Here is a 24,887-nt window from a genome sequence, read left to right on the forward strand (position 1 = left end):
GGGCCAATGAATTATTATAAACACACTTATGGACATTTATCAACGGGTTTAGTCAGGTTTTCTTTACTATAATTGTCACAAAATTGTCGCAACTGCGACTACACGATTTTTCGTGCGACATTTTGACTGGAAAGCGAGAAAAGCAAGTTTTCCTAAAATTTACTATGTAGTAATAATTTTAAAATGGACTACGGGTAGTCAGGTATTTATTAACTGCGAAAGTCGCAACTGCGCAAAAAAAAGTCGCAACAGCGTTAAAAATTGACTAAATTTACTCCAGCTCAAACATGGAGCAGAAAAAGCTACTACTAAAGTAAAAAAGGAAAAATTGCTTACGTGAAAGAAAATTATCAACAGGATGAAAGCAGTTGATAAATACGTCACACATAAGCAAAAAGAAAGTAAGGAAAAAATTACTAAAAAAAAGAATACATAAGCAAACATTGATAAATGTCCCTCACTGGGGCCAAAAAATTATTATAAATATTCATGGGGGGCATACATTTGGAGGTCAAAGTACTAGTTTAAAATCCCCGCCAGGAGCCTTGAATGGCTCCTCGGTGACGGACATTCAGGGCTCCCAGCGGGGGATTTCAAAATGAAAGTTTACATAGTAGTATATACATTGCAGGGGAGCACAGCATGCCGCCCGCTCCCCTGCTTTATAAATGCTGATCGCATCGGGTCTCAGAAGTGAGACCCATTGTGATCAATCCCTTATGCCCTGTACTACTACCCCCAACATGGACCAGACTCTGTTCCATGATGAGGGTAGTAGTGCTAACATATATTTGCACAAAATTCATCAAAAGGACGTGCGCAACTTTTGTAAATTTTGAGCAAGGGTGTAAATTAGACAAGCAGTGTAAAGGAGTAGATCTGTGTTTACAATAGACACCTAATGATAAATGTCCCCCATTGACTCTATTTAGCCCTAGGAAACGTGCTTGTTCATTGTCGACATAACTGCCAGATACATTTTTTTAAGTATGAATCTTTAGCATGTGTGTGTGTCACAATCACTTAATAGCACAGATTAAGATAAACATACTATAGTTGCTACGAATCAATATTTCTTAGTATTAAAAGAGTTATATTTTTTTTCTCCTTGTGATTCTATACCCCCTTGGGTGATTATAATGCATACACACATTTTATTTAACTTCGTTATTATTATTATTTTCTAATAAAAGCAACACAATTTCCCCAGATCATAAAAAGCACTGACATCACACTATAAAAGACTATTAAAAAAGACTATATAGACAAGAAATTGGAAAATATAGATGTACTAAATGCTGTAAGAAATTTTACAGCTATGAATATTTGATGTGTTAGTGTGAAGGGAATATAAAAATGATGACAACCAATACATTTGCCTAAAACAAGAGATTATTTCTTCATTTGTGGCTGCAACTGGCTTTTTCCATGAATATGACAGCCTTTACATTTAAATGTGGTTTGATTCAGCAACTGCTACACAATAGCAAGGAACAATTCCTAGAAGACTTTCAGCTTTAAGTAACAGTCGATTCTCACAAAATGACTTCTAAGGTTTTATTCTTGCTGTCCAACTAAACTACCCGTGAGCCAGCGATGACTATTACTATGGTAAATCCTACCTAAATCCTAGGGTTTGCATCATCCTTTTTGGCTTTTCAAGCTGGTCATTCAGATGCAGAACTAAACTAATTGTTATGTGACAAATGCCAGGGGATAATAAATGCAGAAATAAACATTTACGCAGATCTTGAAGAGAATTATGACCACAGAAGCATAGTTCTATTAACTGCTAAGCTTTCCAAAGGATAGTATAAACATGGTAATTTATGCACTAATGTGTCTAACTTCACCCAGCCCTGCTTACTTGGTAAAATTATAAAAGCAACAAAACATTACTGAAAGAAAGGGGTTTATTGATTTTGTAATAATTCCTATGCATTAAGCAGAGAAATCCACTTTTTATTTAGGTCATTAATTATGTACTGTAAGTGAAAGGAAATGGAAATGGCATGCAACAAAGAAATAAATCCTACCTCGAGCACCCACTTTAGGTAAAAAGCTCAAGTCATTTATCAGGGACAGTGAATCTTACGAGTGAGTTTTTCTTTCTCTTATATAGAAACCGAACCTGCCTCAATGCAGTCAATGAAACACTTGTATAAGTATATTAAAGAAGGACAGGAGTAAGAAAGGATGGAATTCCTATCTGGTCAAAGTGCTCAGTAGTTATGGTGCCAAGATGTTTTTATCTGCAATATCCCATAGACAAGACACTTTTACAGAAAAAGGGATGAAGAAATCCATAAAACTACAATGAGGCTTTCGGAACTTCTTTTTCTTAGTAAGCTGTTTGTAATGTGCCCACATTGTGAGCTTGACTCGTTAAATCTTCTAGATAATATTTCTCCACAATGTTCTAGCTGATTTCTTAAAAATGCTTGATGTCTTGTCTACACATTTATGTATGTTTATATGACCAAAACATTTGCTTATGTCTGGACATTTTTAGTGGAAAGGCCCTGTAGGCCAAAACATTACACATCTTAATACATCAATACAGTGACCGCCCGACCTACGATGGCCCCGACATACAATCATTTCAACATACGATGGCCTCTCAGAGGCCATCACATGTTGAAGGCAGCATCAACATACGATGCTTTTGTATGTTAGGGCCATCGCATAAACGACTATCCTGCAGCGCAGACTGCTTCAGCTGCCGCCAGATAGCGGTTTAAGGTGCCCCGTGTGGTTCGGTGGTGATCGCTCACCTGTCCCCGGCGCTCCGAACCGTTCTCTTCAGGATCCCCTGCATCGCCGTCCCTCTCCTTCGTCGTCATCATGTCGCCTCTCACGCCGTCCCATCATCCAATACGGGCGGTACACCTGTCAAACTGTATCGCAGGGGTCCTAAGGCAAGCTCGGGGAGGACAGAAACCTCCCGTGGAGCAGAAGGGTAAAAGCTTGCACAGCGACGTGATGACAGCGATGAAGAGTGACGATTCCGGGCAGCAGAGACGGTCCGGAGCGGTGGGGACACCCCAGGGATGCGGCGACAGCGATGGAGGGCGACATCCAAGGCAGCGGTGACGGTCCGGAGCAGCGGGGACAGGCGAGTATAACTTCCTATTCTTAACATTGCACGGATCCCTCAACATACGATGGTTTCAACTAACGATGGTTTATTTGGAACAAATTACCATCGTATGTTGAGGGACCACTGTATTTCATACCATGTATTTACTAGTTTGTCTTTTTAAGAAAATACTTATTGTTGTTTAAGTGTTTTTAGTACTTACCTGCCAGAACTGGGTATTTCCTGTTGAATTTTGTTCTCTAAACTACACGTTCCTTAGTTTGTACGTATGAAGTCACTTTCCTCCCTCCCACACATCAGCCACCCCACCCATTGAAACACACCTGTGATTCCTTCAATGCAATACACCAGTGTTTCCTAATCAGGGTCCCTACAGCGGTTTCAAAATGAACTCTCTCCCACCCAGCGGTCGCTACACCCATTAAAGCAGGGAAGGCTCCCTCTGATCACCTGACTAGTGATGTCAGGTCTTGACGCAGTGCAACCTAGGAAATCCCGAGACATGAGTAATTTTGTGTGCTGTTAAAAATATATATAGGGGCGACAATCACAGAATTGTGAGAAAATCGTCACACACAGGTACAGACACTATATTATGAACTTCACTAACTGTACAGCCCCTGTAGCATAGTCAAATAAAAAAAGAGGAGAAATATGCCACAAAGTAACAAAAAACCTATAACTTACCTGAAAATCCCCTATCATTCTAGTGCCTTTAGCTCTGGTGGTCCTTTGCAGTCTTTGCTTACTGTGCTGCAGTGATGACATGGTTTCATATCCTTGTGATCACTTCAGCCAAAACTGGCCTCAGTGGTGGTGTACTCACAAGCCCCTGTCAGTTTTTTTTAATTTTTATAAATGTGTGTGTATATATATATATATATATGTGTGTGTGTGTGTGTGTGTGTGTGTGTGTGTGTGTGTGTGTGTGTGTGTGCCGTGTTTCCCCGAAAATAAACCCTACCCCGAAAGTAAGCCCTAGCAGGTTCTAAAACGTCGGCGCATATGCACGGCCGGCGTCACGGACGTGTCCCTGCCCCCGGCTGCTAAGCAACAGGAGAGGATCTCGCAGGAGGGTACCGTACGGTAAGAAAGTGAAATGAGTCACGGTACCCAAGTTTATTATGGCAGAGGGGTGGGGGGGCACTGTAGGGCAGTGTTTCCCAACCAGTGTGACTCCAGCTGTTGCAAAACTACAACTCCCAGCATGCCCGGACAGCCAAAGGCTGTCCGGGCATGCTGGGAGTTGTAGTTTTGATACAGCTGGAGGACATTGGTTGGGAAACACTGCTGTAGGGTACGGTAGGAGTGTGGAGGACGACAGGGGAAGGGGAGGATGGGGGGCTGAAGGAGTATGGGGGGCTGCAGGAGTGTGGAGGATGCCCCCTATCCTCCACACTCCTGCAGCCCCCCATCCTTCACACTCCTGCAGCCCCCCATCCTTCCCACTCCTGCAGCCCCCCATCCTTCTCACTCCTGCAGCCCCCCATCCTTCCCACTCCTGCAGCCCCCCATCCTCCACACTCCTGCAGCCCCCCATCCTCCACACTCCTGCAGCCCCCCATCCTCCACACTCCTGCAGCCCCCCATCCTCCACACTCCTGCAGCCCCCCATCCTCCACACTGCTGCAGCCTCCCATCCTCCACACTGCTGCAGCCCCCCCCATACATCCCGTAAATAAATAAGCCCTACCCTGAAAATAAGCCCTAGTGTGTTTTTTGTGACTAAAATTAATATAAGACCCGGTCTTATTTTCGGAGAAACACGGTGTGTGTGTGTGTATATATATATATATTATAGCCTTCACACTGGTTCACTGGTTAGATAAAGTAATACTTTTATGCTTCAGGTTGTCATGGGTATGGTGATACAGTTATACAATGTATTTTACTTTTCCGTATTGACCATAGCATCTTAGGGGTTACACTGCAGCCCATGATGCCCATTAGAGAACGGTGACAACTGTATAATGCCTGCAAATAATGGCATAGAGCAGCTCTTGTGTCATTACTATGACATCCCATTACATCAATTTGCAATAACTTCATGTTCCCATGATGTAATGGTACAGCACATGAGAAGGTTATAACAATAGAAACCCTCTCATTCTGTCATCAATTTTGCCATCAGGAAGTTTGGGAGGCAGACCTGGTTAAGCTTTGTGAAAACAGTTTACCCTTTTGGCTAGGCAGAAATGATGGAGGGAAAGTGGGTAAGTAGGAATTATATCAGGTCTCCTGAGGCATCATAAATGCGGTATTATAAAGAAGAAGAGTGAATGGCTCCACTAATTTGGTTTGACGTCTGTATATGAGCAGATTTCTTGCACATACAAAGCAATTTCAGGGTGCTTCTCCTAATATGCCAGGCAATCTCCTGTCCATGCATGTTATGCCATTCTCCGCTGCTAATCAATGGTTTGTAAATGGATTCAGTAGAGGAAGTCTGTCAGCGAAAGTGCTATTGCAAATATTTAGTCGCCTCACATACAGTCCTTATACTGTCATTTTCAAGCTCAAGGACATTTTAGTAAAGCATCCACACTCGCATGGCGCTCAAGTGATTTAAGAAAGAGAGAGCTGAGGCCTGAATCATTAAACACTGCAAATATTTCTTAAGAGATCGGTTGGCCTGTTTTTTTTTCTTCTGCGCATAACTATATTCAACACAGAGAAAAAAAACACTGTGCACGGAATACAGGTAGTGGCAGATACTGCTTAATCCTTCAAGGATATTTACAGCCTTGGTCACACCCATAAGGGCACCATAAATTTAGCTAGACCAGGTTTTTTTTTCTATGAATGGATTTCAACACAAGGGAAATAGACTACTTAACGCAACCCTGTCAAGTCATGCGTGAAAAACATCTCTGTGATGTATTCATTTATTTCCAAGCAAACTCTGACAGGATTTAAGGGTCTTGCTGACCCCAAACACACACAATGATCGACAGCTTTCACTGTATTAGTATGGGTGGGTGCGCAGAGAAGGCTGTCAATCACTATGTGTGGGAAGAATACGCAGGACTGTTTTTTCATAGGAGTCCTGTAAATATTTACTCTGGAATCCTGCTCTAAATCACGTTAACCTTTATTCTGTTTACATCTCTTCTATGACAGCAAATATTCAATATAAAACCATATCCTTTTATGTATGTCAGGCAAGACTAACCAGTTTTCATTAAAAAGGACCCCTGAAAATACATTGGTCACTAACTTCCTTAATTCTCCCCATGTTACATGAGTCTTCTAAAAACAGGGAGCTTCTATAGACTTCTTCCATAGACATTCGGGACTTTGGATAGGGGGTAAGATGTCAAGGGGCGGAGTACCCCTTTAAAGCAAATCTATCAAAAGAAGAAAAAAAAATGGATACTTACCCATTCTTGCTTGCAGCTCAGTTTCCCATGCTTGAACCAATTTCTTCTGCAGTTTACCTTCTTGTATATTCTCCGTCCCAGTGATCGGTTCCTTGCTGTTCCCCGAGGAAGGTGTTCCCTACTTGAAGTGTGATGTTTGCCCTTACGCTTCGTCGGGGAACTTACACCCTCCACGTCAGTGCAGGAGAAGCAGAGTCCAGCTTCTTTTGCCCTTCACTTCATGGACTTTGTCTCTGGGACATAAATGATGCTGCCACCAGGAGCAACAGCGTCCAGCAGGTACAATGACCTCTAATAGTATTATTTATGACGTTTGATTTCACAGCTTCAGACGTGAATGATTTTTTTTATAAAGTATATTGCAAAAAGATAAAACAAATTTGTATATGACATTGTCCATTTAAGTTAATCCCAAAGTATTGTAAAAAGATTTACATTTCTACACGTTAGAAAGGTATATATTTGAGTGCCATTTAAAAATCTATAAATCACCTGATTTTCCTTTGTGTCTTCCTCATGCATTGCTTCCCTTTTTGATATAGTTTAATAGGACAGTTCTCTGCTTATGGCTTTTAACAGGATGAGCTGCTGGGAGTCTGATTTCCATTTATGCATTGTTGTAATTATACTTTTAGAGCTTTATGGTGCCTAAGACCCTCTCAGCTGTTCCTTCCTTCTGGCCAACCTTGTAACTTTTTGTCCTTGTTGTGCAAGTTTGAGTTATTATATTTGTATTTGTAAATCTTTTTCAACAGGCAGAGTAAACATAAAACTGTGGTTCATGAGTCATAAAGAGGACAAAGTCCCCAGAAGTTTTCCTTTCTAAACTCATTATTGGTGTGGTCATTTTTGGGGGGATACAGAACACAAAACCACCAGCAACCACCATCTCAAGTAGGCAAACAGACAGATAAAGCAGACTTACAGAGTAAGGAAGACTTTAAACAATTCCTCATATCACAGACCTAGACAGTTAAAAATGGCGGCAGAGTGATAGTGGGGGAACTTCAGAAATAGCTTAATTATTAGTGGAGCTAAAGAAAATGATAATGCAAATAACCATACAAACCTCATCCAAGTCTTTAATGTAGATTGGCTTCTCTTCCAAACCAATAGGCATTGGTTCAGTGGCAGGGATCTTGACTTCTTCATACATTTTGTTGTTTTCCCTTTGAATACCCTCTGGCAGAAGCAGCTAGAATAGTAAAGATAATGCTATAAACCAAATATATTTTGTGTGCTTTGAGACAAAAAATGAAAAGGCAGCGGTAAACATACCTTAGCTCCTCCAACAAATGCTGACGTTTTCATGGCTTCAGCATATGCGTCATAAACATTTGGATACACAACTCTTTCCCCATAGTCTCTTTCTCTACTCAGAACTGGCATGTTTCGAGCATTTAAAAGTGCCTGTTCCCTGAAAGAAAAAGAAAAAACAAACAGTAACAAAGCCATTCTGAGTAAGACGAACAATGAGAATAAACAACATAAAAAGGAATCCGTACAAATAGAGAACAAAACTGTGTATGACGACAACAGCGGACTGCACATAACAGTATATATGAACTAGAAAAAAAGGCTTTAGAAAAAACATACATAAAAAAGTACATTCCAGCAACTGCAGACTACACACATTTCATTGATGTTACTATGGGCAGATAATTTTCTGCACTGAGATACAAGATTGCTCAAAGAGAATACAACTGAAGAGGTAGAAAACACCAAGCAAACTGCAATGTAAGCTACAAAAGCCTATTATGTGACATTTTTAGCTACACTGCTGACAAACACCAGAAGATTCCAAGATTCACAATCAGACATAAAACTGGTGAATAATACTAAAGCAGAAATATATTTTTGCATAGTGCTCCCTAGAATGAAGTCTCTGGGGTGACCCTAACAAGATGAAGCACAAAAGAGGTGGAAGTGTATGCAGCAGTGTAGTGTCAGTGTCACAGTCAATTTAGCAATTCACCTGCTTTAAAACAAAGAGGTCAGCAAGTGAGTAGGAAAACACTCTCCCAATAACAATTGCAGCAAATTATAGGCATAATTTGTAGGCATTGGCATCTCAATAACCGCAGAAGACGTTCTTATTTACAGTGCTGTTGTCCCCACTCTATGCCACATAACAATGTAGAGATAACACATTTTATGGGTTCAATATTTAAAAAGCCAACAAGGCTCGGGTTTTTTTTTTCCCTTTACTGCAGCAATGCAACGCCTTATTTGCTTTCCCTTTTTTCCCTATATTTCAAGATGACAACATAGAAAATAGCAACCATTAATCTCCAGAGGAAAAACAGATAGTTTCAATGCATTTAGTACAGACTTCATAAATCTTAAACTAGTGGTGTGTACAGAGCACCTAAGGAAGATAGCTTACCTCCTTAATCTGCATTTCTAAACCGCGTGAAAGCGACCAAGCAGATTCTAATTAAGCAGATCACTGCTTCCTTATCCTAGAAAATTAGATTTTCATAGAGAAAAAAAAATTCTATACTTGTGCTAAGACGTGACCTGAAGTTGAAATCGTGTAATCTCCAAAAGCTGAACTTAAAGAAAATAAATGATTAGGATACATTAAAGTACCAATTACAGCTGAAACATTTTTCAGGCTTTTGGCATTTATTACCTTTGCATCCGCAGTTCTTTCGGATCAAAACCTATTAGTCCTTCACCAGAAGTCTCTCCGTCCTCGCCTACTCGTTTTTCTCGCCTGGCATTGCGCTTTTCTTCTCGCCGATACTGTTTCATGAGCTGTTTTTCCTGTTCAGACTGGACAGTGACTTGACAGCCATAGTTGGGTTTTGTACCATCAGGACAGTGGTCTAAAAGGGAAAAAAATATAACACAGCCTTTTCAGTAGGGAAATTATTTAAAAAATTCAGGTAAAATGTAATTGGTAAAACAAATCAGTAACATGCTATCACAAGATATTAAAAAATGATGAGTGTTACTAAGCTGTCCAAGTATGTCAATTGCATTTAAAGCATACCCGTCATAGCGCAAAAAAAAAAAAAAAATGTTACTCAGTACCTAATCCTGATCATGTACATATCATTTTTATGTGTCTAGGGCCTATACATCCCTAACAAATAGCATTTATATATTGTTCACTTGCTTTTTGTTCTTGCCTTCTCAGGGGGCGTGTCCATCTCTCTCCCTCACTGTGATGACTCATCTGCCCCGAGTCTGGGAGCAGCCTGGCACTCTGCAAATCACTGCACAGTAGTTTAATGCATACATTTTCTATCTGTTCCTAGTAAAGTTGGACGCTAATCAATATAGTTGTCACTATGTGTGCCATTCAGAATTTACAGACTCCTAAATGTCTGATAAGCTTCTTTGTCATTCAGGAGTCAGAATACTTTGGCTGTTCAAGCATGCTGGGAGTTGTAGTTTTGCATTACAACAGCTGGAGCTGCAGTGTTTGAAAAGCACTGTGCTAGAGCAGTGTGGCCTTTAGCTGTTGCAAACCTTTGTAGTTTTGAAAGAGCTGGAGGCACACAGCTGGAGAATAAACAGCTCTAAAACAGAGTTTTACAAAGACTGTACCCCCAGCTGTTGTAAAACTACAACTCCCATCATTTGAGTTGTAGTTTAGGGACCTCTGAAGGCTTTAGTGGTGCAATGGTGATCTCCTATACTGGATACCAACACACTTTACGGCCGGTATCCAGTACACTGCAAAATATAGAGTAGTTTGTCTGCATAAAGACAGATGACCCCTAGTGGCGGCTATTTTCATTTTTGATTTTTTAGTAAAATTGAAATTTTAATAAATGTTTATTTAAAAAAGTCCTCTTATCAGTAGTACTACAAAATATAAAAAGTTTTTCACAATGACAGTGCCTCTTTAATGCATTTAGTTGACATATGATATTATCCTCTTTATTCATAGCTAGGCGGATTTGTTATTCAGGGCTTTAGGAAAGTTGGGTAACAACTGATGCAGGAGTTGTATTATTTCTATACCAAGCTTATTAATAGCCTGGTAGAAGGAATGTCACTAAGCTGGAATGTCACAGGGCACGTAGTGTGACACTGAAGTGAAAAATGGGCATATTTTTAGGGCAGTAAATTCACTACAGTGAGGGGGAAATCAGTAGAAAAAATGGTCAACCCCTTTAATAGGTTTAAGTACACACTAATTACACCACTTTTCCACGTGTGCATATATCATCATTGGTTTTATAGCTTTGGCAAGTAAAAGTTTTATCCCTTCCACACTCAGATCCACCAACCCACTGCAGCATAGCCATTTAACCCCTGGATACCATGTGACTTGTGACTAGTTGTCTCTGGCCACATGGAATGCTGGGAAAGGTCAGATACAACAGAAAAATGAAAAGACTTGCATGAAAGTCCTGTGCATGAAAACGGGAAAAAGTGGCAAACAGAGGAAATGGAAGCATATTATACACTATTATAATTTGCCATCATTGGCTCAAAGGCTGAAAAATATATTTTGGAATAACCCTTTGAAATAAAGTTATCTAGCAGAAATATAATGTAGAAAACAACTGAGGATGCACTCATGAGTGCATAACCTATAGGAGCAAAGTAGAGCGAATGCAGAGGCAGATACAAGGTACAACATCAGGGGGTGGTGTACAAAAAGGACATGAAAGAGCCAAACACAGCCTTATACAACAGTTCTTTACTAAGAATAACATCAGGAGCAACACAATAAAAAGAAATACAATGTAGTTCCCGGACAAGAAGTCAAGGAGTAGAGTCAAAGATGTACAAATATGATAGCAGGAGATAAAAGTTCTCTACCAAGCTGCAGGTCAGAGTTTCTAGCCTTCCCTGGCATTGGCATCAATTAAATTGTAGCATTTCTTATTGATAATTGCCGACTGTAAAGCGCTGGCATTGGAAATACACTGGAAAGAAATACTAACAACTCACCTTTCTTTAGGAATGCGAATAAAGGGCTAGAGATGAGAAAGAAACATGACAAGAACGAGAGAGGCCAAGAACAAAATAAGACAGATTGAAAGGCTAAGAAAAGGTGAATCAGAAGAATGGCAGAAGGAAGAAGAGGATGTACGATCAAATTAGTGCAAAGGAGGTAGTGAATCTCTACCTGAAGGGTAAAACTGAAAGAAGACAGCTTTATTAAGACAAAGGATAACTGACGGCAATAGGTAGAAAGGCATCCTAATGGGAAATCAAGAAGACATGATATACTGTAGCTCTGATAGCTGCAGATTGATTGTTGACACGAGCTGGCAGAAGGAAACAGGTTTCCCTAACTGTAATCCAAATGCAAAGCAGCCTTCATCCATTAAAATGCAGTGACTACAGGAAGGCGCACACAACGCGCATCTGATGGATCATCTGGCCACATCAAAACGGAGTTACCTTCATGTAGCCTTTAGGAATACCTTATGATGAAACAGACTGAAATATATGCAGTATAAACACATTTTATAATATGCTGCTAAAGTGTTCCTATTGTTTGATTAACTTTTGGCAAATCTATTTTCATGTAATACCAAACATGCCATTCTCTACTATTCATATACCTCTATTATAAAAGGCATAAAAGGTTCTCATCAGCTAGACTGTCGGCAGGATATACATCTATGGGGCAGTAAAACAGATTTCTTTCTGCTGACAGGAAGGAAAATTTGCTGTCCCAATGGTTATCTTCTCCACAAATAAAATTGCATATATATATGTATATATATATATATATATATATATATATATATATATATATATATATATATATATATATAGGAACTGCTGTAAATTCAATTCCTTTAATATAATATCTGTCTATCCTCTAAATATGATGACATGAGATTAAAGCAGTGGTCCAGCTTCAAAACATTTATCCCCTATCCTTTAGATAAAGGATAGGGGATAAGTGTCTGATCGCAGGGGGTCAGACGGCTGGGACCCCCGTGATATCCTGCCCGGCTCCCCCCTTGCACAGGGCTGTGTCGGCCACCAAACAAAGTGAGGGTCGATACGCCCCCTCCAACCATCTCTATGGGAGAGTCAGAGATACCCGAGTACATTGCTTCGGCCCTCCCATAGAGAGAAATGGAGGACGCATGACAACCCTCGCTCTGTGTACGAGAAAAGTTGGGGCGCTGGACAGGAGATCACAGGGGAGCTCAGCGGTCAGACTCCCGAAATCTGACACTTCTCCAAAGGATAGGGGATACACTTTTTCCAAGCTGGAGAACCCCTTTAAGCCAAAAGAAAACTATCCAAAAAGCCATAAGTAAAGTGACTGGCTGGTGTTTTACCCATTGCATGGTAATTTGTCATGGTGAAAAGTACTTTAAGGTTATGCATTTTTCAATTCTATTTTCTCTTATGACAATAAGGAGCTAGTAGAAGCTACATTTTTAATGGCTGCTTTATCTTATCCACTATAAGGCTACATTCACCCTACCATTGCAGCCCATCATGAACAGCCGTCAAATTCTCTTTTTTTTTTTTTGACGGCTGTAATTTTGATGGGACGCAAAGGGCAACAGTGGGTACGGATGGACCCCATTATAGTCAATAGGGTTCGTGGGGCGTTGCTGTTTTTCAGCGGCAGTAGCGGAAGAAAAAGACCGCGCAAGCAGTATTTTTTCTCCTGCTATTCTCCCTGATGGCCATGACACTACCATGTGACAATGGTAGTGAGAAAGGGGCCTAAAGTCCGTCAGAAAAGCTGCTTCAATAGGTCTGTTTCCAGCCTTTTTCTATCTACTCCTGAAAAATATGAAATATTTTATCTGTTATAATAAAATTCTCTTTGTTGCCCATAACAACCAACAACAGCTCCGCTTGTAATTTCCCAGAGCAATATGAGAAATAAAAGCTGAATGGTTCTTAAGGGGATAAGTGCGCGGAATCCCACTTCACTCCCCAGTCTCAGATATCTTTGTCTCAGTGCCTTATAGACTTATAACAGGGCAGCAGGACAAAGATCAATTGAAGCCGGGAAGAAAAGCACTGTACCGCATACTTATCGCTGGTTGTTATCCTGATCAGTGGGGTTCTCAGCAATGCCATCCCAATCGATCAAAGACATGTGAATTTTTTTTTTTTTTTTTTAGGACAGGTACAATTTCAGTAATTGTGTCTAAAGGATGATGCAATTTACTCAGCGACCAGAACTGTCAGAATTTATACTACCAAATACATTATCTTTACATTTTTCCTACCTGGAAACCTATATTGCTTGTTACCATTTTGCCAGTTAACCGAATTAGCCACAATTTTTTGTCTCTGCTGCAGAAGAACTTCTATTACTGTAAATCCTTCAGGCCCCAGTAGTTCAAACAGCTGCAATAAAAGAGGTAACATGTATTAACATTGACAGTAAAATACGCTGCATATACGTTGTGTGATCCTACGCTGAAGCGTACATTCAGTGATGGCAGGATATATACTTGAATTTTTATGACGCAGCTCGAGACTACTGCCATTCAACCTACATATTTTGCAGAAGTCCAATAAAAGTCTTCCAGATCCGTGGATTAAACGCCCACAGTCCTGGACAAGTCTCTGATGGCTAAGGAGGCACCCGAACCATCACTGGATGTACACTTTAAAGGGGTATTCCAGGAAAAAAACTTTTTTTTTATATATCAACTGGCTCCGGAAAGTTAAACAGATTTGTAAAATTACTTCTATTAAAAAATCTTAATCCTTCCAATAGTTATTAGCTTCTGAAGTTGAGTTGTTGTTTTCTGTTTAACTGCTCAATGATGATGTCACGTCCCGGGAGCTGTGCAGTTCCTATGGGGATATTCTCCCATCATGCACAGCTCCCGGGACGTGACATCATCATTGAGCAGTTAAACAGAAAAAATCAACTCAACTTCAGAAGCTAATAACTATTGGAAGGATTAGGATTTTTTTTAATAGAAGTAATTTACAAATCTGTTTAACTTTTCGGAGCAAGTTGATATATAAAAAAAAGTTTTGGCCCGAAATACCCCTTTAATCCTTGCAGTACTTATGAGCTTCTGAAGTTAAGGTTGTTCTTTTTTGTCTAAGTGCTCTCTGATGACACGTGTCTCGGGAACCGCCCAGTTTAGAAGAGGTTTGCTATGGGGATTTGCTTCTAAACTGGGCGGTTCCCGAGACACGTGTCATCAGAGAGCACTTAGACAGAAAAGTACAACCTTAACTTCAGAAGCTCATAAGTACTGAAAGGATTAAGATTTTTTTATATAAGTAATTTACAAATCTGTTTAACTTTCTGGTGCCAGTTGATATATAAAAAAAAGTTTTTTCCTGGATAACCCCTTTAAGGCCTTGAATAATTAGATCACTTTTATCTGTGATTTGTATACAGAGGAATGCAAAATAATAATTCATTTTTGTATGATTTTTTTTATTTTTTATGGAAAGAAAAAGGATTTAGGCAAATGTCTTTGGTGCTGAATATTGGACTAAATATCTACATCTAATTACTCATTTTACCTTCACCTGGTCTATGCCAAGAGTGATTGGTGCAATTTGGTAAGTAGATTTACAATATTGCTTTGAAACTGATTCATTAAAAAGTTTGTTGAAACAACGACTATTCCAATAAAATACATATGGGAATTAGCAAAATACCGAAAATCTTAATTCCATGAAAGCATAAAACTGTTCTTTTATGTTTTCAAACATAATACAAACATAAATAACATGAATCCTCTGATATTAGAAATAAACAGCTCACGATACAGTTTTGCGCACATTGGTTCCAATAGGAGGTCACATTTGATTGAAAACATACTTAATTTGTAATTGAGCTGATCAGTCAGTGACAATATTTATTCCAACAAAACTCACAGAACCATAAGATTATACATGTTTTACTGTTTCAGGACTCCCAGTGGTATTATCAGTGCTGAGAGGCAGGAGTCACACACAAAAAAAAAGGCTTAGCTGGATATACTGTAAATATACAAGTACATTGGGAAGGAACTACACAGTATATACACTTTTGAAATGCTAGTCCTAATAACAACGAGACCCTCAGTCGTTAAAGGGGTACTCAGGTGGAAAACATTTCTTTAAAATGAACCGGTGCCAAAATGTTAAACAGATTTGTAAATTACTTCTATTAAAAAATCTTAATTTTTCCAGTACTTATCAGCTGCTGTATAATTGTTCTTTTCTTTTTGAATTTCATTTATGTCTGACCACAGTAATCTCTGCTGACACATCTGTCCATGTCAGGAACTGTCCAGAGCAGGATAGGTTTGTTATGGGGATTTGCTCTTACTCTGCACAGTTCCTAAAAATGGACAGAGGTGTCAGCAGAGAGCACTGTGGTCAGGCAGAAAGGAAATTGAAAAAGAAAAGAACTTCCTCTGGATCCATCAGCAGCTAATAAGTACTGGAAGGATGAAGTTTTTTAAATAGAAGTAATTTACATATCTGTTTAACTTTCTGGCACCAAGGTGTTAAAGAGGGGAAGGGATTGGATCCATAACTGAGTGAGCACTGCATTTTGCAGACATGTCATTAGGATGTTCGTGCAGTTGAAAGCTGTAAAAGAGCTGAGAGTGATCTAATGTAGGCTGTAAGAGGGTCTGGTCATTTGCAGACAGGTACAGGCTGTATGATTTTGTAACTTATGCTGCTTGCACAGGAAGAGGAGGAACCAGCAACAATTTAAACACTGAGAAGAATATGCATATAATTGGTTGTAGCTGGGCTCCAACTTCTTGGTATACATAAACTGATTGTTCCTGTCCTCTCAGATTGACCCTAATTGACATTTATCTGGGGGGGGGGAAGATTTATTAAAACCTGTGAAGAGGAAGAGTGGTGCAGTTGCCCATAGCAACCAATCAGATTGCTTCTTTTATTCGCACAAGGGCCTCTGAAAAATGAAAGAATCTGATTGGCTGCGATGAACAACTATATAAATTTTCCTCTTCACAGGTTTTCGTAAATCTCCCTCAATGTTTTCCTCTTTTCCGAGTATGGCTGACTAGTAAATTTGGTTTTAATTTTCTCATCCAGCATTTATTAAGTTACAGTGTGTTTTTTAAATTTTTCCAGTAAAAAAAATATATATATATATATAGTTTTTTTCCCATGGCTTCAAAATTTCCGGAAATGATACATCTCTAGTCTTGCACCGGCACCATCCCTCTTCTCTTCTGACACCAGACAGACAGCCATTCATACGTTATTAAACATCCGTATGTATATTAATGGATGAAATAACGGGTGCTAACAGCAGACTTATAATGTTATCTGCCCCCCCCACAGCAATTCTATATACATATGCCACCGCAAGGCTATGTATGAAAAGTAATGTATTAGCATCATCGGGCCAGCAGGCTACTGGCCTGATGCGCTGCTGTTAGAATGCTTTTCACATATAGCGCTACGTGGCATAATATGACAAATGCGCTACAGGGGGCACATTATAAATGTGCCAGCGGGGGTGTCATATCTTTATTAATGCGCTGGGGGAGCATATTATAAATATGCTGGGGGGGGCTAGCTATAAAGGCTATATATATGCCCCTCACAGCACTTTTAACATACATATGGCCCCCGCTAGCACTTACAGTGTTCAATTTAAAAACCCCGCTGAGAGCCCTGAATGGCTCCTTGGTACCGGCCATTCAGGGCTCCCCGTGGGGGATTTAAAAATGAAAGTATAAACACACGATACATCGCAGGGTTGCCGACCATGCCGCCCGCTCGCCTGCTTAATGATCACATGTGGTCTCAGAAGTGAGACCTGGTGCAATCAATCCCTCTGCCCCTGTACTACAACCCCCATCATGGAACAGAGTCTGTTCCATGATGGGAGTAGTACAAACACTAATGTAACCTCCCAAGCCACCGGCAGACTCCCCCAGCCGGGGAAATTACTGCTCCCATCATGGAAACAAGTCTGTTCCATTATGGGAGTAGTTGTAGTCCCTCAGCACTGCAGGAGTCTGCTGATGTAACCTCTTCTGAGCATGTTCAGAAGTAATAACAGATATTATAAACCAGGTGCAAACGGATGACATAAAGGCTCATCCCTTTGCCATAGACTTCAATGTTAAAAATAACGGCCATTCATTTACCCGTTTCTTGACGGAAGAAAAATTAGTGCATGTGCCGTTTTTTCTTCCGTCACAAATAACGTCCGTTATTCGTAGCGGGCTATAACTTGTCATAACAGATAATCAAAAAATCCCAGAGACTTGAATGGGATTTTGTAACAGAGGTTTAACATCCGTTTTTAAGGCTTTTCTAACGGACATTTATAACGGATCTTTTAACGGAACAACTTTATAGCGTGAAAGGGGCCTATCAATGGTTACAATAATTTCAACATACAAGATCTTTCCTGCACCATTGTAATTTGAAAACATACTCAACATACAATGCTACAGACAGACAGTCTAGATCTGTTGCATGTGTGAATAGCTGGAAAATTTGACTGACCAGTATTGCTGAAGTGAATGCATCAGTTGACTGTATAGTGGTGCCTCTCTGCAACATAGTGCGGTACTACATGTCAAGTGCTACTCTTTACCTGTGCCAGGATTTGCAGCTCTTTAGACATTATGCAAGGGAGACCCCATTTTGTTTTTCTGATACTGTACTGTACTGTGCAGGACCCTGAAGAAGGCCTGTCCTTTACAAAGAAAGTGATTTACTGCCTCCAGCAGTTATCGGTTTGTCTTTAATCTTAATTTTTGGGAAGACATTTTGGGGATTTCAGAACCAATTACTGTTTTACATAGAGTTATGATCTCTATATATAATTTAGTTCCAGGTTCATACTGAAGACAATCCATATTGTAAGATGAGAGACCACTAGTGCTGGGCAGTATACCGGTATGAACCGGATACCGTTTTGAACCGGATACCGGTCGGGCCCCTCCCCCGGATGAATTGTAGAGCCCAGCGCGGCGCCCTCACTTGTCCCGGTGTGCTTCTCTAGCCCGATTACGAGAGTCGGGCCACTAAAGCTAATTCATTTACTGTGTTCCCCCGCTGCGCCTGTCAGCCAGTGTCCCCACAGCTAGCGGGATCCATGTGCCCACTAGCGGTGTCACAAGAATGCCTCCCGCGAGCGCTACCATCACCGCTAGTGGGGTCCCTGTGCCCACAGGCGGTAATACCACGATACCGCGATAATAAAAAAAAAAATACTGTGATATTAATTTTAGGCCATACCGCCCAGCACTAGAGACCACTGTACTCTTCAATCGTAATACACCCGATGCTGTTGAAGCAAGGCTCAGCACAAGTGCTTAGATGTTGAATACAAGCAAGAATGTATCTGTACACTAACAGTAACAAAGGATAAGAAACTAAATATATGAATTTACATATGTAACATATATGAAAAATAACAACAAGCGTAATATAAAAATGTACTTTTCAACAATTTAAAACACAAGCTAAAATCAGAAAACAGCACAGCCTTGTGACAAAAAGATGCATTCCCTCTTCTCAATATCTGTTTTTACAACTTATTTTTCTAGCCTCCCTCTATGGGACAAAAACAGAATAGTAATCTTCCATAACTGTAACTATCAAATTTATTTTTATACACACTTATGTATATAAAATGCAAACAAAATATTCAAATATACAAATTTCCCTTAGAAAAGGAAGCTACTAATGTCAAGAAATAGGACAATTATTAAAAGAGAGAGCGAGCGCACGAGAGAGAGATGGTGGTGAGCAGTGCTCCTTTATGAGAATGTCCTCCATTCTACCTACATTCACGTTAAGCAGTAAATGACTTGTCAACTCCACTCGGAGACCTCCAATCTAGACAATTATGAAACAAATATGCCCAATTATGGCTGGAACAGCCAGTACCCGCAGCACTGCGGTCAATCAGATGTGTGATTTGCTGTTTTCATAGATGCAATGAACCTAAAAGCATTCCAATTATGAATCTTTTATCAGATAGACAATTGAGAGAGATGGTGACTATTTCTTATAAAAGGATGAGGAAGTGCCTAAAAATATTTACAAAATGAATACTGACAAATAAAATGGACAAAAAAGCAAATGGTGAACGAGGCACAGCACAAAGCCATTAGATACACAAGTAAATACTCAATCACCATAGATGCATGACGTCTAAAGGGTTAGAAGCAAAAGAATAATATGTATAATAATATGTATTTATAGCTAAAGGTATTTATAGCTAAAGGGTTAACATAAAACAGTTTTTCCAGAGTTTTTACATAAACATTTTTGTTAAAAAAATAAATAAAATAAAAAACAGCAACTTACTAAGAAACCCCTGTACTGTAGACCTCTTTGTTCTACAACCTTGTGTGGGACTGTTCTTAATTCTGCTCCTGCTGGATTTTGGAATATTACTGCCCTCTCCTGAAAGGTAAGTGTTCCATTCCCACCAGCTCCAGCAACATGTGTCAGATCCCGCTGCTCCCGCCAACATTTTGTCATAGATTAGAGATAGTACCCTTGTGCCATTTCATTACCTTCTTGTGTCATCTCATCATTTTTTTTATTAAAGTGTACTTTATATAACTTTTTATATAAAAAAGATAACATATGCAGGACTGCGAGTAATGATTATTTTCATAATCAATTAGTTGGACGATTATTGTTTAAATTTAAAAAAAATCTAGTGGAGAAGAAGATAATTTGTGAGTTAGATTAGGGAGGGATTTATTGAGGGGAGGAGATCGACCAAAGGCCTTTTGTGTGTTTAGGTAAGAGATGCATTGTGTGTTAAGAGAGAGTTTGTGGGGTCGGCTAGAGAGGCTGCAGAGGCCGAGACGAGTAGCTTTTATTATATTTAAATACGTATAATTATTCTTTTAAATATATTTTCTTTTTTTCTTTTTTTCCCTCTTGGCTCCCTGTTTCTTACCTGTGGCCAGATGGGAGGGGCAGCACATTCCCTGGTTGTCCATCCTATATACCCCCAGCAGCCTATTTAGTGAAGAGGGGGCCAGCACGCATAATTTTCTACTTCCTGCATCTTCTCTCTGCAACTATTGCAATCTGGCCTTTAGCACAATGCCTGACAACCGGGGATTCATGATAGCTGCAAAAAAAGGGGCTGCAGGAATCAGAAGATTGTATGTCCTTGCCCCCTCATCACTACACAGGCTGCCAAGGACCACAGTTGCATATATACATAGTGATAATCGCTAAGTGTGTGTAGAAATTGGCTGAACAACTAATCAACCAACCGATTAATCGATTATGAAACTAGTTCATAACTATTTTCATAATCGATTAGCTGTTGATAAATCGATAAATTGTTTCAGTCCTCATTTTATGAACAAGAGGGAAAAATATTTAGTCAGCCACCAATTGTGCAGGTTCTCCCACTTAAAAAGATGAGAGAGACCTGTAATTTTCATCATAGGTATACCTCAATTATGAGAGACAGAATGGGGGGGGGGGGGGGGGGAGCATACAAGAAATCACATTGTAGGATTTCTAATGAATTGGTAAATTCTTCGGTAAAATAAGTACTTGGTCACCTATAAACATTATATTATAATCTCCCTCGATCTGGGGCTCCACGCAAGATCTCACCCCGTGGTGTCAAAATGATCACAAGAACGGTGAGCAAAAATCCCAGAACCACACGAGGGGACCTAGTGAATGAGCTGCAGAGAGCTGGGACCAAAGTAACAAAGGCTACCATCAGTAAAACACTATGCCGCCAGAGACTCATATTATGCAGTGCCTGATGTGTCCCCCTGCTTAACCCCTTAAGGATCACCTTCTATAAATCATAACGCTTTCCATTTTGCACATAAAATTCCATATGATGGCTTATTTCTTGCACCACCAATTCTACTTTGCAGTGACATTAGTCATTTCACCCAAAAATCCACAGCGAAACGGAAAAAAGAAACTTTTGGGGGCTTCCGTTTCTATGCAGTAAATTTTTCGGTAAAAATAACACGTTATCTTTATTCTGTCAGTCCATACGGTTAAAATGATACCCTACTTATATAGGTTGGATATTGTCATACTTCGGAAAAAAATCATAACTACATGCAGGAAAATTTATATGTTAAAAATTCTCATCTTCTAACCCCTATAACTTTTTTATTTTTCTGCATATGGGCCGGTATGAGGGCTCATTTTTTGCGCCGTCTTCTGAAGTTTTTATCGGTACCATTTTTGTATTGATTGGACTTTTTGATCACTTTTTATTCATTTTTTTCATGATATAAAAAGGGACCAAAAATACACTATTTTGGACTTTGGAATTTTTCGGCCCGCACGCCATTGACCGTGCGATTTAATTAATGATATATTTTTATAGTTCGGACATTTCCGCACGCGGCGATACCACATATGTTTATTTTTATTTACACAGGTTTTTTTGGGGTTTTTTTTAAATGGGAAAAGGTTTTTTTTTTTTCAAACTTATTAGGGAAGGGGTTAAATGACCTTTGTTAACTTTTTTTTTTCATTTTTTTTTTTTTTGCAGTGCTATAGCTCCCATAGGGACCTCTAACACTGCACACACTGATCTCCTATGCTGATCCCTGCAAAGCCATAGCTTTGCACGGATCAGTGAGATGGGGGCTTGATTGCTCAAGCCTGTAGCTCAGGCTTGGAGCAATCAATCGACGATCGGACGCCGCAGAGACAGGTAAGGAGACCTCCACCTGCGTCCCAGCTGATCGGAACATCATGATTTTATCGCAATGTCCCGATCAGCCCGACTGCCGGGAAGTGTTTACTTTCGCTTTCATACGCGGCGGTCAACTTTGATCGCCGCGTCTGAAGGGTTAACAGCACGTGGCACAACGATCGATGCCGCGCGCTGTTAGCCCAGGGTCCCAGCTATGATTAGCAGCCAGGACCGACCAGGTGTGATGCGGGGTCACGGCGTGACCCCGTTTTAAACACCGGGACCGGGCGTACAGGTACGCCCTACGTCCTTGAGGAGTTAAGCCAGAGCATGTCCGGGCCTATCTGAAGTTTTCTAGAGAGCATTTAGATGATCCAGAAGAGGATTGGGAGAATGTCATATGGTCAGATGAAACCAAAGTAGAACTTTTTGGTAAAAACTCAACTTGTCGTGTTTGGAGGAGACAGTATGCTGAGTTGCATCCAAAGAACACCATACCTACTGTGAAGCATGGGGGTGGAAACATCATGCTTTGGGGATGTTTTTCTGCTAAGGGACCAGGACGACTGATCCGTGTAAAGGAAAGAATGAATGGGGCCATTTATCGTGTGATTTTGAGTAAAAACTTCCTTTCATTAGCAAAGGCATTGAAGATGAAACGTGGATGGGTCTTTCAGCATGACAATGATCCGAAACACACCGGCCAGGCAACAAAGGAGTGGCTTCGTAAGAAGCATTTCAAGGTCCTGGAGTGGCCTAGCCAGTCTCCAGATCTCAACCCCATAGAAAACCTTTGGAGGGAGTTGAAAGTCTGTGTTGCCCAGTGACCGCTCCAAAACATCACTGCTCTAGAGGAGATCTGCATGGAAAAATGGGCCAAAATACCAGCAAAACCTTGTGAAGACTTATAGAAAAAATCTGACCTCTGTCATTGCTAACAAAGGGTATATAACAAAGTATTGAGATGAACTTTTGTTATTGACCAAATACTTATTTTTCCACCATAATTTGCAAATAAATTCTTTAAAAATCAGGCAATGTGATTTTATGATTTTTTGTTCTCATTATGTCTCTCATACTTGAGGTATACCTATGATGAAAATTACAGGCCTCTCATCTTTTCAACTGGTGGCTGACTAAATACTTTTTTTCCCCACTGTATATTTGAAATATACATTGGTTAAAAAAAAATGTTTATATTTTTGGTTTTAAAAAAAATCCTGTCTTGTCCCTGCAACTACAGTGGGGATCAAAAGTTTGGGAACCCCAGGTAAAAATTTGTATTAATATGCATAAAGAAGCCAAGGAAAGATGGAATAATCTCCAAAAGCATCAAATTACAGATTAGGCATTCTTTGGTAAACAAAAGTTAGATTTTATTTCCATCATTTACACTTTCAAAATAACAGAAAACAAAAGTTTGGGCACCCTGCAGAATTTATAGCAAGCACTGCCGCCTTTGCAAAGCTGAGACCTGCCAGTGTCATGGATTGTTCTCAATCATCATCTGGGAAGACTAGGTGATGTCAATCTCAAAGGTTTTAAATGCCCAGACTCATCTGACCTCGCCCTAACAATCAGAACCATGGGTTCTTCTAAGCAGTTGTCTAGAAATATGAAACTGAAAATAGTTGACGCTCACAAAGCTGGAGAAGGCTATAAGAAGATAGCAAAACGCTTTCAGATGTCAATATCCACTGTTCGAAATGTAATTAAGAAATGGCAGTCATCAGGAACAGTGGAAGTTAAAGAAAGATCTGGAAGACCAAGAAAAATAGAACAGCTCACAGGATTGTGAAAAAAACAATTCAAAACCCCCATTTGACTGCACAATCCCTCCAGAAAGATCTGGCAGACACTGGAGTTGTGGTACACTATTCCACTATAAAGAGATATTTGTACGAATATGGTCTTCATGGAGGAGTCATCAGAAGAAAACCTCTTCTACGTCCTCACCACAAAAATCAGCGTTTGAACTTTGCAAATGAACATATAGACAAGCCTGATGCATTTTGGAAACAAGTTCTGTGGACCGATGAGGTTAACATTGAACTTTTTGGCTGGAATGAGCAAAGGTACATTTGGAGAAGAAGGGGAACAGAATTTAATGAAAAGAACCTCTGTCCAACTATTAAGCATGGGGGTGGATCAATCATGCTTTGGGGTTCTTTGCAGCCAGTGGCACATGAACATCTCACGAGTAGAAGGAAAAATGGATTCAATAAAATTAGAGAGTTAAAAGTTAAAGAGAGGATGGCTTCTACAAATGGATAATGATCCTAAACACACCTCGAAATCCACGGGGGATTACATCAAGAGGCGTAAACTGAAGGTTTCGCCATGGCCTTCACAATCTCCTGACCTCAACATAATTGAAAATCTATGGATAGACCTTAAAAGAGCAATGTGTGACAGACAGCCCAGAAATCTCAAAGAACTGGAAGACTTTTGTAAGGAAGATACCTCAAACAAGAATTGAAAGACTCTTGGCTGGCTACAAAAAACATTTACAAGCTGTGATACTTGCCAAAGGGGGCAGTACAAGATATTGACTCTGCAGGGAGCCCAAACTTTTGCAGACACCATTTATTTGTTTTCTGTTATTTTGAAAGTGTAAATGATGGACATAAAATCTAACTTTTGTTGACATATTTTAAGAATGTCTAATCTGTAATTTGATGCTTTTGGAGATTTTTCCATCTTTCCTTTGCTTCTTTATGCAAAGTAATACAAATATTTACCTGGGGTGCCCAAACTTTTGATCCCCACTGTATGTCTCTGTGGAGAGCATGGGGAGGAAACATCATGTTTTGGGGCAGTTTTTTCAGCA

General features: G+C 39.9%; 1 protein-coding gene across 6 annotated transcripts in view; it reads right to left on the minus strand.

The window, feature by feature from the left end:
- Positions 1–24,887, minus strand: part of ASCC3 (activating signal cointegrator 1 complex subunit 3) — a 764,501-nt gene that overhangs the window by 633,018 nt on the left and 106,596 nt on the right. For all 6 annotated transcript variants that reach the window (XM_056566195.1, XM_056566194.1, XM_056566190.1 and 3 more), the window contains 4 exons: positions 13,665–13,785; positions 9,116–9,311; positions 7,759–7,897; positions 7,550–7,675 (listed from right to left, as the gene is read on the minus strand). In XM_056566195.1, the coding sequence (XP_056422170.1) occupies positions 7,550–7,675; positions 7,759–7,897; positions 9,116–9,311; positions 13,665–13,785 (582 nt within the window). The remainder of the gene's footprint in view (positions 1–7,549; positions 7,676–7,758; positions 7,898–9,115; positions 9,312–13,664; positions 13,786–24,887) is intronic.

This window comes from Hyla sarda, chromosome 3, assembly GCF_029499605.1.
Source record: "Hyla sarda isolate aHylSar1 chromosome 3, aHylSar1.hap1, whole genome shotgun sequence".
Classification (NCBI taxonomy): Eukaryota; Metazoa; Chordata; class Amphibia; order Anura; family Hylidae; genus Hyla; species Hyla sarda.